Here is a 13,592-nt window from a genome sequence, read left to right on the forward strand (position 1 = left end):
AAAAAGTGTAATACTTAGAACGTTTGATACTACAGAGTTTGATACTACAGATATTACAGTACCGATTGGGTACACCTTGTTGTGCACATGTATGTCACGGTGAAATGTTATTTGCCACACATGTATGGTGCAAGAATGAAGTGGGCACAAGAAATGCACCCTTGCCATACACAGCGCAAACCAGCTGTTACATACAACTGGGCTCCACCTGCAATAACCAGGATAACAGCCAATTGCGATCCCATCTATTAACCTTTTACATGCCACAATTGCCTGCAGCGCAATTGCAGGGTGCCATTGTGCTTCTATGTCAGACTGAGGCCTAGAAATAACCTCCAGGTCTGCCATGTTTCCAAGTCTATCAGATATTGGAGACAGGATCTGATAGGCTACCTGTCAAAAACTGACAGGCTAGATAATGCACTGTTTAACATAAGTTGTCCAGTGCATTATCAATGTTAACAAAGAATCACATTAAATGGCCACAGTGTGAACATGCTCCTACACACTGCACTTACACCAACACATGTTCTGGCTCATTTCTTTAGTGTTACTGTAGTTTTTTGTACTTTGTACAAACAGAGGCATGACTCCCTCTATTTGAGCTGGGCCTGTGTCCTGCTTTGCTATTGTGAGGTCTGCTGGCACATAGAGAGGTTTAATACTAGAGACAGGGCCGTCCTGATAGGGAACACTTTGTCAAGGTGGGATGGCTTTCACGCTTTTATTTTTTAACACAAAATAGTTTTAACTACCGTATATACTCGAGTATAAGCCGACCCCCCTAATTTTGCCACAAAAAACTGTGAAAACTTATTGACTCGAGTATAAGCCTAGGGTGGGAAATGCTCCATAGATTATTCCCCCATATGGTGTCCCCAGAAGAAGCTCCATAGATTATTCCCCCATATGCTGACCTCATAAGACGCTCCTTAGATTATTCCCCCATAAGAAGCTCCTTAGATTATTCCCCCATATGCTGACCCCATAAGAAGCTCCTTAGATTATTCCCCCATATGCTTACCCCATAAGAAGCTCCTTAGATTATTCCCCCATATGCTGCCCCCATAAGAAGCTCCTTAGATTCCCCCATATGCTGCCCCTATAAGAAGCTCCAGATTATTCCCCCATATACTGCCCCCATAAGAAGCTCCTTAGATTATTCCCCCATATGCTGCCCCCATAAGAAGCTCCTTAGATTATTCCCCCATATGCTGCCCCCATAAGAAGCTCCTTAGATTCCCCCATATGCTGCCCCCATAAGAAGCTTCAGATTATTCCCCCATATACTGCCCCCATAAGAAGCTCCTTAGATTATTCCCCCATATGCTTACCCCATAAGAAGCTCCTTAGATTATTCCCCCATATGCTTACCCCATAAGAAGCTCCTTAGATTATTCCCCCATATGCTGTCCCCATAAGAAGCTCCTTAGATTATTCCACCATATGCTTACCCCATAAGAAGCTCCTTAGATTATTCCCCCATATGCTTACCCCATAAGAAGCTCCTTAGATTATTCCCCCATATGCTGACCCCATAAGAAGCTCCTTAGATTATTCCCCCATATGCTGACCCCTTAAGAAGCTCCTTAGATTATTCCCCCATATGCTTACCCCATAAGAAGCTCCTTAGATTATTCCCCCATATGCTGACCCCATAAGAAGCTCCTTAGATTATTCCCCCATATGCTGACCCCATAAGAAGCTCCTTAGATTATTCCCCCATGTGCTGCCGCTGCTGCTGCATGTAAAAATAAAAAAAATGACACACTCACCTCTCCGTCGTTGGGTGTCAGATACTCACTTGTCCTGCGTCCATGGCTGCTCACCGCTATCTGCCACGTTATCGGTCAGTGACGTTCAGACTGCAGGGGGCGCGGCGCGCACCAATCACGTCACTGCGCCCTCTGCTGTCTGAAGTCACTGACTGATGACAGACAGCAGCAAGCAGCCATGGACGCAGGACAGGTGAGTATCGCTATACTTACCCGTCCTGACGCTGTCTCTTGAGCCCCCAGCTTCTCCGCGCTCTCTCTTCCTGCGTTCAGCGGTCATGTGATACCGCTCATTAAAACTCATGAATATGCGCATATTCATGAGTTTAAATGAGCGGCACCACGTGACCGCTGAAGGCAGGAAGAGAGAGCGCGGAGAAGCTGGGGGCTCAAGAGACAGCGTCAGGACGGGCAAGTATGACCTGACACCCCCGCCCCCCCCTCCAATCCCCCGGTGTATATGACTCGAATATAAGCCGAGAGGGGGACTTTCAGCCCAAAAAAATGGGCTGAAAATCTCAGCCTATATTCGAGTATATGCGGTAAGTTGTTTTTTACATGAATATTTAATTACTACAGGGTGTTTACTCATTTTGTTTTTATCTTAGGGTTTGTTTTTAACTAGCCTTATAAAATGAAAAAAAAATAAAAAATTTAATAAGAAGAAATGTTTAGCTAGATCTCACGTAGACCTAGTAACTGTCATGGTCCAGTCCAGAGTTTATTTTCTGCTGTCCTCTCTCTGGATTGGTCATGCGGGGGGTTAATCGCCTTGGCCTCGTTCTGGAGCGAGCTGGACTATTTCAGTCTGTCACAGACTGCTGACCAGTGTTAGTGATAGCTCAAGCATCCAGTTTAGAGCCTCTGACGCTTGTACTTTGGTGCTCCTTCTGCCTTTGACTTGTAGCCATGTGTATGACCCGGACTGATCTCTGACCCCGTCTCTTGGTATTCGTCTCGGCTGCTACGTTCTCTGTCTGGCTTTTGATTCCCTGGCTTGTACCCCGATCACGTCTTCCGTCTCATGTTTTTGGACCCCACGCTCATGTTTGGCTTTTTGACCCTCGGCTTGGTATTTTGACTATGTGTATTGCTGCTACTCATAGTTTGTGACTCGGTTCGTCTGACCATTCTCTCATTACCTGTGACACCGATGCGGTTGCTCAGTGTTGCTACGCTTAGTGTGTAATCTCTCTTCCTTCACCAGCTCACCCTGGTGGAGGTTTCACTACAGTAACATAACACAGGCCAACATTAGCATGCTTACCTGTAGATTTATAAGAATGCTCAATTAGACAAAAAAATTAACAAAAAGTGCAATTATTTAGGGCTTGTATAAGGTCTGGTTCAGTGCTGATTCTAGGTTTAGTGTATGCATGGGTAGGACCCTCCAAATTATTCCTCTACCAAGCTATACCAACATATACCAGTTCCACAGAGACAAATGGGACACTCCTTTGGCCTGTGCCAGCTGAATGGAGCCCTATGAATATCTTCCTGGCATGAATATGAAATGTATGCTGAAAGTGTGGTGTGTACAGGGACCTGGATGAGAGAAGAGAATGTGAGCCTGGATATAACCAGGTTCTGACTGGGACTATGGGTGCTATGTATTAGACCAAGAAGTATAGTAGGTACAACTTTCCAGTATTCGCTTTCCCCCTATTTTATGCTCACAACAGCCTTAATTCTTTATAGCATAAATACAGGGACACTCAAACATACATTACAGGTTCCATTGAACGTCTAACAATTGCTAGTAGTACCCCTATATAGTAAACTGAACTTATCGTCAGGTTTATAACACATGCTTGCATGAGCAAAGAAAAAAAATTTAAAAAGTGCAAAAACAGTTTTTTTCTATAAAAAAAAAAAAAAAGCGCTGAAAGAAACCACACATTTGGTATTGACGCATCCATAATGATGCATATTTCTCAAGGTGGTGAACACCGCAAAAAAAATTTGAAAAACACTTTTTTTATTTATTAAGTGTCCCAAAAAATAAAATAATGATTAAAGAGCCACTTTCATCCCAAAATATCATCAATAAAAATGACAGGTTGCTACATAAAAAAAACTAACCGTCATACAGCCTTGTAAGCTTAAAAATATTTAAAAAGTTATAACTCTCACAATGTGATGCCCCCTCTGCTGAAAAACCCTGAGTTTGCCCTCACGTTGCTCCTTGAAACCTGGCCGGCCTGTGGCTTCAAAGCACCCCATGATTTTTTTTTTTAAAGTACTGCTTTATATAGCACAAGAGATCAGACGATTACAGGTTCAAGTATTTATGTATGGAGCATCTTGTTGGGCAACCATTAACCCTGTGCAGCTTTTTATGGGGGGGTATTTATCTATGGAGCTTCTTGTTGGGCCACCATTAACCCTTGTGCAGCATTTTATGGGGGGTATTTATGTATGGAGCATCTTGTTGGGCCACCATTAAACCTTGTGCAGCATTTTATGGGGGGTATTTATCTATGGAACATCTTGTTGGGCCACCATTATCCCTTGTGCAGCATTTTATGGGCTGTATTTATCCTTGGAGCATCTTCTTAGGCCACCATTAACCCGTGTGTAGAATTTTATGGGGTTATTGATCTACAGAGCATCATTTTTGGACCACCATTAACCCTTGTGCAGCACCACCCTTGGCTTATACATGAGTCAATAAGTTTTCCCAGTTTTTTGTGTCAAAATTAGGGGGGTTGGGTTATATGCGTGTCGACTTATACATGAGTATATACGGTAAGTACATTGGGCTATATATCTTACCTCGGTCAACATTTGCTCTCAGAGTGGTCAACATTCCCTCGGAGACTAGCGTTTTATACAGAGCCCCTTTGCAGGACCGCTCTGACTTCCTTGATCCACATGATTCAGACTTTTTGTTACTGTCACAGTCCTCAGATTTCTGCATTTCTGGTAGCTGTGACTGGAGAACATCCTCTGTAGGAGATAGTGGTTCATCTTTTGTGTCTTCCTGCAGTTCGGATTCTGTGGCATGTGTAAATATGATGGCCGCCTCTGGCTCCATCAATTCTTTGGTGGACTCTGTTGCTTTCTCTTTCTTCTCTTTAGGTATCACTTTTTTCTTTGTTGGCTTTACTACTGAGAAGTCATGTTTTGGACTAGCAGCAGAGCGTCCTTTTTTGCATGGGGAAGATGACGGTGTTTCGACGCTCCAATCACCCTTTGCAACAGCTTCGATGGTGTACATGACACTTTCTATGTCTGATTCTGACGACTGTCGCTTTTTACAGCTCTTCTTTGGAGATCCTTTGTCAGCAGCATCGTGGTCTATTTTGTTTTTCTTCTTTTTCTTTTTAATTTTGTCCCTTTTCAGGAATCCTACAAAATGTGCATCTACACGCTCGGCGGAAGGCGACCCGTGGGTTTTAATTGTAACATTACCAAGTCCTTCCTCTTTACAAACCGTGGAACATTCTTTCTGGCTGTTACATATCACTTCTTCATCTTCGTCTGTCTCTTCGACATTCAATGCTTTCAATTGTGCTGGATTTATATTTCCGGAAATTTCGATTTTCACTGCTTCGGATGCCACGCACATCTAAAGAGGAACGGTCAAAGATCAGATACAATATCGTGATGCAACAATACGAATGTATTATGTCCCAGCTTTTAAAATATTTGTATGTTACCACCACATTACACTGTGGTCTAGCAAATCTAGAATCAAAAGTTACCTTGCTGCCATATGGACTTTTGCCCAAATTTATAAGTTACTGTTCCTTGCTGTTGTCTAGAAACCTCTAAATCTACCTGCTATGCTGCGACTGTATTGACTTAATGGCAGTATTGTATTTTAATAGCTAAAACCAGAAGCTGATACATAATAGTTATTTTCTGATTGTTGAATCTTTTACTCTACTTTCTGTACATAACAATTGAAGATTCCATCTTGCCCTAGTTTTTGTTAACCAAATTCAGAATATGCTTTACATAAAAAGAACAGACAGAAGATGTACACTGATTTCTAAAGAAGAGCTTTCTAGGCATGCTCTGTGATCTGTGCAGAGGTCAGTGTGCAGAGAGGGTAAGGCTATGTACCCAGGTTGCAGAAACGCTGCGGAAATGTCTGCAGCATTTCCGCAACTCCCTGCCGCGGGTAAAGCGAATGCGTAATTCGCATGCGTTTTCCTGCAAAATACAAGCGTTTTTAGCTTGCAGAATGCTTGCACTTTTCCAAGCTATTTGAAGCATCGCTTGGAAAAGTGATTGACAGGTTGGTCACACTTGTCAAGCATAGCGCTTGACAAGTGTGCCCAACTTTTTACTATTGATGCTGCCTATGCGGCATCAATAGTAAAAGATAGAATGTTAAAAATAATTTTAAAAAATTTCTCTGATGACGTAGCATCACGTGAGACCGCTACGTCATCAGAGGTGATTTGCGCAATGCATCCCTGGGAACAGAAGATGCTGGCAGCGTGGCCGAGAGGCGGGAGGATTCCGGGGCCATCAGAAGGTGAGTATATCCCTATTTTATTATATTTTTATTTTTTTTTTTACTTACAGCGATATGGTACACATGCGTAAAGTGAGCGTTTCAGTGCAATCCTAGATTCCGCAGAAATAATGGCCATGCTGCGGATTTTACCGCTATGCGATTCCACAGCGGTAAAATCCACAGCATGGGCACAGCAACTGCAGAATCCCATAGGATTGCATGGGATGCATTCTATTAGCGTTTAAGCGTTTCTGCTGCGGCAAACGCGCAGCGAAAACGCAACGTGGGCACACAGCCTAAGAGCCAAATACAGCCTTTTACGAGAATATTTGTAAAATAAAGATAAGGACATATAAATGTCAAGTAACAATAGAAAAAAAAAAAAAATCTAAAAACAAAAAAATGTCTTAACTGTACGACAGGCGATAGATTCCATTAAGGAAGTGCGCTTGGAAAAATGAATACAGATTATACATAAACGGATGGGCAGAGCAAGAAATTTGAGCCCAGGGGAACTAAAGTTTGCGTAGAATTTAAGGTGCTGCATCTTCATTGCTCACTTTGGACAACTGCTTCCCAGTTTCTAGGTCCTAATAACCTCTCACAATCAGAATGGTATCAGAAGCAGAACTATAAAGTAAATGCTTGCCCTGGCTGTGCAGGGTAGTGAGGAAATTGCAAGGAGACAAGATGAAGGTCATTCTGAGATGTTCTAGGACAGAAAACACTACTAAAACAGTTGGTGGATTCAGCTAGAAAAGGAGGATATTGGGTTATATCACACATTTTTTAGAGTATTTTAACGTGTTTCTATGTAAAAACTAAGCCACCCCCCTCCCAAAATAAAAAAAACCTGTGTGAACGACCCATGGACAGCAGGGATTCTGCACCTGTGATCATACAGTCCGTGTGAAATACACGGTCAGCACCAGGGAATCGTGGCAGTGGTCTCCTGCAGCTGGCCTGTACTTGGTAGGCATTAGGACCAAGTACATCCATCGCCTGTGTTCTCAGGCATTTACTACACCATTTCTCCATGAAGTGATGTGCAGTTTTTCTAAACTCCTTAGACATTGTGAGTCTTGGTGGCAGGTTCATTGCAAGTAGCTTGTGCACTGTACAGACTGACGCCCTGCTCCTGGGCACCTAGGGGGCAGGCCATTGTGACAGCTGACTGTCAAATGAGGTGGGCGCTGATTTTTCACTCTAAGCTACCCACCCCCCTCCCCTCTACTGTCCCACTGACTTGGGACTACAGGAACGTTCAGCAAGATTTTTTTTTTTTTTTTTTATAGTTAAAAATCTCTTTTTATAGTTACAAAAATACAGAACTTACCTTGCAAAAAAAAAAAAATGTTCTGTGCTATTTTCACACTTTGCATTTTTGATGCTTTTTTTTGTGCAGGCAAATCCTGTGCTCGTGGCAGTAAATAAGCGGCTTACAAAAAAGCAGGCTTTATCATGTTTTTGTGTCATGTGTCTACAGTACATGTTTAATAAAGTTAGTTTTATTCACCAACAAAGCAGCAAAAACGCATAGTTGCGCTTTTTCCGCTCACTCACTGCACGGTGAAAAAACGCTGCAAAAACCCAGAAAAAAATTGATATGCTGCAGATTAAAAAAAAAAAAAAAAAAAAAAAAAAAAAAAAACACACCTCAGCAGTTTTCCAATTCAGTGTGCATGAGATTTCGGAAACCTCATGGTTTTTGCTGGTACAGTAAAAAGCATCTTTTAATTTGCATAAAAAAAATAGAAACATGCTGCAAAAACGCAACATGTGAACACTGCCTTAAGGCTCCGTCACACATAGCGATTTCGCTAGCGAGATCGCTGCTGAGTCACAAGTTGTGTGACGTAACAGCGATCTCACCAGCGAGATCGCTGTGTGTGACAGCGATCAGCGACCGGCCCCCCTGCCGGTATCGCTGTAGGAAAGCCCTGGACATTTTTTTGGTCGCTGGTCTCCCGCTGGCCAGCACGCATCGCTGTGTGTGACAGGTGGGAGACCAGCAATCAGCTGGTAACTAAGGTAAACGCAGGGTTTCTAAGCACCGCGCTGTGCTTAGAAACCCTCTGTGTACCTTAGTTACCAGCGCGCTGATGCAGGGAGCTGGTAACTAAGGTACGCATCGGGTTTCTAAGTGACGCTCGTCCCTTAGAAACCCGATGTGTACCTTAGTTACCAGCTCCCTGCATCAGCGCACTGGTAACTAAAGTACACAGCGACGCCGCGCGCTCGGCGTCGCTGGTCCTGATCGCTGGTGAAGCTGCCTGTTTGACAGCTCACCAGCGATCATGTAGCGACTCACCAGCGATCCTGACACGTTGATATCGTTGTCAGGATCGCTGGTGAGTCACTATGTGTGACGGGGCCCTTAAGGTAACAATAAAATGCCCTGTGGAAGCCCAACCCTAGATTGAAAACTGCAGATGGACGAGATCAAATTTGAGGTTTCTTCAATGTTACCTATTACTAGTGGACTGGAACTGTCATGGAGGCATATTTAAGCCTCGTTATCTTAAAGGGATTGCCATGTATAGAAAGCCAAGTCTCATGTACCAAATTATAAAATTCCGAATTAACAGAGAGGGTTGGGGGTTTTCTATTCATGATCCTAGGATCCAGACCTCTCATTCAAAATAGAGAAAAAGATTACAATGGGTCTCGCTCTCTCCCTGGAAGATTGGTCATTGAAAAACCCACCAATCTGAACAGGCACTGTCCCCTGCAGGGAAAAAGAACACCTATGCCTGTTCTCACCCTAGATTACAGCTGATCATTGGGAGCATCATCAGAGCACCAATTGTGATCTGATTATTGACAAGGGAACCTTCTAATAAATAAGGAGTGTCCAAAGTGGAGAAACTAAGAAAACTCTGGTTTAAATATTTCCTTCCAATATATAGGGTAGCACTAGAGATTTCCTTCCACTTTGTAGGATGGATACAGAAAGCAATGCACAATTATAATGTGGTAGTAGAGCAATGTAACGTAGTCAGGTTCACGACTTAAAATCATCAGGTACTTTGCGGTTGTTACCTCTGCCAGCTGAAACAATGCTGATGTCCCACACTGCTTTGCTGATACAGATGAATCGGAATGTGATGAGCTTGAGGAAATCTACACTCAAAACCAACAAACACATCAGTCACACAATGGAGAAAAAAAAAAAGTAGTGAGGTGTATTAATCATATGGCTAACGAAAAGTGATGGCGCAAACCTGACAGACAGTGACATCTCAATAGGACAGTTACCAATCTGACAAGGCCTCATTTCTGAGCATCAGTCTGCGTTCACATTGTCAGGTATCCTAACAGAAGAATTGCCAGTGTGTCTTACCCACAGGCTGGTAATAGTTACTGTTTATTAATTACATAAATAAGAAATCTATCATCAAACTTAGGTTACATAAAATATATCACCAACATGTTATTAACACAGTCTTATAGTCATTTAAAGGGAATCTGTCACCCCATTTTGGGCCTATAAGAAGCAGCAAACACCATCAGGGGCTTAGCTACAGCATTCTGTAATGTATGTAAGCTGAAAGAGAAGAAAAACAAGTTAGATTATACTCACCCCGGAGTCCGGTCCGCTCCGATGGGTGTCGCCTTCCGGTGCCTCCCATCTTCTGGAGATGACGTGCTCCTTCTTACTTCTGCTGTGGCTCCTGTGCAGGCGTACTTTATCTGTCCTGTTGAGGGCAGAGTAGAGTACTGCAGTACGCAGGCGCCGGACCTCTCTGACCTTTCCCGGCGCCTGCGCACTGCAGTACTTTACTCTGCCCTCAACAGGGCAGAGAAAGTACGCCTGCACAGGAGCCACGTCAGAAGTAAGAAGGGGGACATCATCACATGAAGATGGGAGAACCTGGACTGGACCCCCGGGTGAGTATAATCTAAATCGTTTTTCTTCTTTCAAGTTACATCGGGGGCTTATCTACAGCATTACAGAATGCTGTAGATAAGCCCCTGATGGCGGTGGCTGCAGCTTATAGGCCAAAAATGGGGTGACAGATTTCCTTTAATAAAGACAAGGACACCAATAACGAACGTAGGCCATATTAGATTACCTCTGCTAAATGGAAAAGTGCAGACTTTCCACAGCGCTTTGTAGGTTCAGGACTGGCAATTTTTAAGGTACTTGAAGAGATCTAGGCATGATAAAAAAAATAAGCAAAAGGGTCACTCCCGACACATATGTGTGCTAGCAATTACATATATTGGTCACGTTCAGGACATATAAGATTAAAAAAGGGTGCTGTCCATTTTAAAAATGAGATATTTGCTTTCATTTTCCAACACTTTTATGTGACATATGGAATTTATATTGTTAAGGCAAAATTCACATGAGCATATAACACCACGTTTATGTGGCATATGGAATTTATATTGTTAAGGCAAAACTCACATGAGCATATAATAAAATAATGATTTTCATCCAGAAAAAAAATGGTCAATTTCCATCTCAATACTCCCTCGTATGCAATCTGTATGGCGTCTGTTTTTATACCCTAACAGTTATTACAATTAACAAGACCAAATACAGTTTCCCATGTTAAAGCATTGCAATGTATCTGTAAAAGTCTTATCCGTTTAGGATCCGACATTCCTTTTTTGCACTCATGCATACGGAAGAAACTGGTGTAAGAAGGAAAAAAAAATGCTCATCTGAACAGCCTAAGGCTAGTTTCACATTTGCGGACGGAGGGCTGAGGACTTCCTCCGTGAAGCCCCGCCTATTTCTGCATGTGGCCTGCGTACCCTATCTTTAACATTGGGTACGCAGGCCATGCCACAGTATGCGGATGCCGCCACATGCGTCGTTTTGACGATGCGGTGCCCGCATAAAATCCCAACATGATGCGTTCTACGCGGGTCGCCACACCGTCAAAACGACGCATGCAGCGGCATCCGCATACTGCGGAACGGCCTGCGTACCCAATGTTAAAGATACAATATGCAGGCCGCATGAAGAAATAAAACGCAAAACATTTTTTTGCCAAAATCAATTGAGAACACGGAGAACCGTGAAACACACAACAACCAAAAAGAAGCAAAGTCCTCCAGCAAATGCATGAACATTTTTTTCTTTATTGAACCATGTCAACATATAAAAAGGGAATATCACATACAAGAAAAAAATTATAAAATGCACACACTGAACAGAAAGGACAGTACTGCCTATAAACATCACATTTAGAAATAATTTCTGTATAATACAAATAGATACATTAAAGGCTGGAACAAATCTTAAAGGATATTGAATAGGATAATTACAATAAAAAACTCATAGTAAAGAGTTGGCCTGTTCATAAAAGAGTAAAGTTAATCATAAATAGTTAGACGATAGATAAGATGCATATTTCTCTATATACCATGGCCAGCAATCACGTGCTCAACAATAAATTTCAGCACACTTGGAGAGAATTGAAATAAAACATAGTTACCCAAAGTCCTCACTTCCTCACTGCTGCAGTGTACCCCTTGACGCGCATTTCGATGTCTTCCTCAGAAATGGAGAAATATGCATTTTATCTACCATCTATTTATGATTAACTTTTCTCTCTTATGAACAGGCCAACTCTTTACTATGAGTTTTTTATTGTAATTATCCTACTTAATGTCCTTTAGGATTTGTTCCAGCCTTTAATGTATCCAATTGTATTATACAGAAATGATTTCCATATGTGATGATTATAGGCGGTACTGTCCTCTCTGTTCAGTGTGTGCATTTATAATTTTTTTCTTGTATGTGATATTCCCTTTTTATATGTTGACATGGTTCAATAAAGAAAATTTTTTAATGCATTTGCTGGAAGACTTTGCTTCTTTTTGGTTGTCGCATGCAGAAAAAGGCGGAGCTAACTGGAGGAGGGGGCGGGGCTTCACAGAGGAAGTCCGCAGCCCTTCGTCTGCAAATGTGAAACTAGCCTAATTGAATAACACCGGTCCTAGTGCTGTCAGTGTGACGTCAGTTCTTCCATGGACAGCACTGGGACCTAAACTATGCTTGTGTGAACTTGGTCTAAGGTTAATTTCACACTAGCGTATTTTACATGCAGCGCACGGCGCCGCTAAGCCCCGCCCCGTCATCTCTTCCTACTATCGCACACGGCTGCATGCAATCTGCGCACCCTATCTTTAGCATAGGGTGTGCAGACCGTGCGCTAGTAGCATTTGTGCGTGCGCTGCGCACTTTTGAAGGTGCGCCGAACGCAGCATGTTGCATTTTGGCGCGCTCGGCGATAGTAGATGACCGGACAGGGCGGGCAGGGGGCGGGGCTTAGTGGCGCCGTGCGCTGCATGTAAAATACGCTAAGTGTGAAACTAGCCTAACAGACAAAAAAAAAAAAAAATTTCACTACTATTTTTGCCATATTCATCTTTATATACCTAGTGTGAATTCTGAGGCTGTGTGCACACGTTGCGGATTCTGCTGCGTTTCCGCAGCGGTTTTGGCCCTGCGGAAACGCAGCAGTTCCGGAGACCAAGTACAGTACAATGAAATCCTATGGGGTTTCAAAAACGCTGTGCTGACGGTACGTTTTTTTCCACGCGGTTTTCAAACCGCAGCATGTCAATTGTTTGAACGGTTTCTGCAGCGGTTTCACACCTTTAACTAGTAGAGGTGTGAAACCGCAGGGCAAAACTGTAGACCAAACCGCAGGTCACTATATCTGCGGTTCCGTGTGGAAAAAAACGCAGGTGAATCTGCAGCGTGTGCACATAGCCTAAGTTTTACATTGACATCTTAGTGAGCATTTTTTGCTAACTTTTAATCAATCCAATTGGATGAACTTCAGAGAGGATATCTGGCGGTTCTGACAATAAAGAGATAAAATACAGAAGAACACCTCCCTGTCACCAGTAGCGGCCATTTCCATACTGACAGACATAGGAAAAACCAGGGCTGTGGAGTCGGAGTCGTGGAGTCGGAGCTCATTTTGGTGGAGTCGGTATAAAATGGACCGACTCCTAAAATATATAATAAATTGGGTACAGTCATTCAATGCAGGATGTACTGAATATTTTTTCATAGGAGTTTGGGAAAGTTATGAAATGTCCTATAAATGGCTGTTATATTCCTGATCTAAGGCTACATTCACACACAGCGTTTTTCCTGTGTTTTTTGAGGATACGTTTTTCAGCTGCAAAAGCAGATCATCTTTTTAAAAAATTGCATCACCTGAAAGGTTTTTGAGCTCATAGATAATGTTTTCAATAGCAAAAGCAGATTAGAAATCTGCTCTATCTATCCATTTATCCATATCTGTCTATCCATATCGTATCTGTACCAAAAAGAATGAAAACCGGGTAGTACACCAATATATATTCTGTTC

General features: G+C 42.7%; 1 protein-coding gene across 3 annotated transcripts in view; it reads right to left on the bottom strand.

Annotated features, from left to right (window-relative positions):
* The window catches only part of BBX (BBX high mobility group box domain containing), an 87,032-nt gene that overhangs the window by 58,783 nt on the left and 14,657 nt on the right, over positions 1-13,592 (bottom strand). For 2 of the 3 annotated variants that reach the window (XM_073586261.1, XM_073586259.1), the window contains exons 5-7: positions 10,323-10,403; positions 9,289-9,369; positions 4,551-5,346 (exon numbers count right to left, since the gene is read on the bottom strand). In XM_073586261.1, coding sequence (XP_073442362.1) covers positions 4,551-5,346; positions 9,289-9,369; positions 10,323-10,403 — 958 coding nt within the window. The remainder of the gene's footprint in view (positions 1-4,550; positions 5,347-9,288; positions 9,370-10,322; positions 10,404-13,592) is intronic. The other variant, XM_073586260.1, reaches the window with a different exon arrangement.

The sequence above is a fragment of the Dendrobates tinctorius genome, unplaced genomic scaffold (assembly GCF_039654945.1).
Source record: "Dendrobates tinctorius isolate UK_male_01 unplaced genomic scaffold, ASM3965494v1 ptg000091l, whole genome shotgun sequence".
Classification (NCBI taxonomy): Eukaryota; Metazoa; Chordata; class Amphibia; order Anura; family Dendrobatidae; genus Dendrobates; species Dendrobates tinctorius.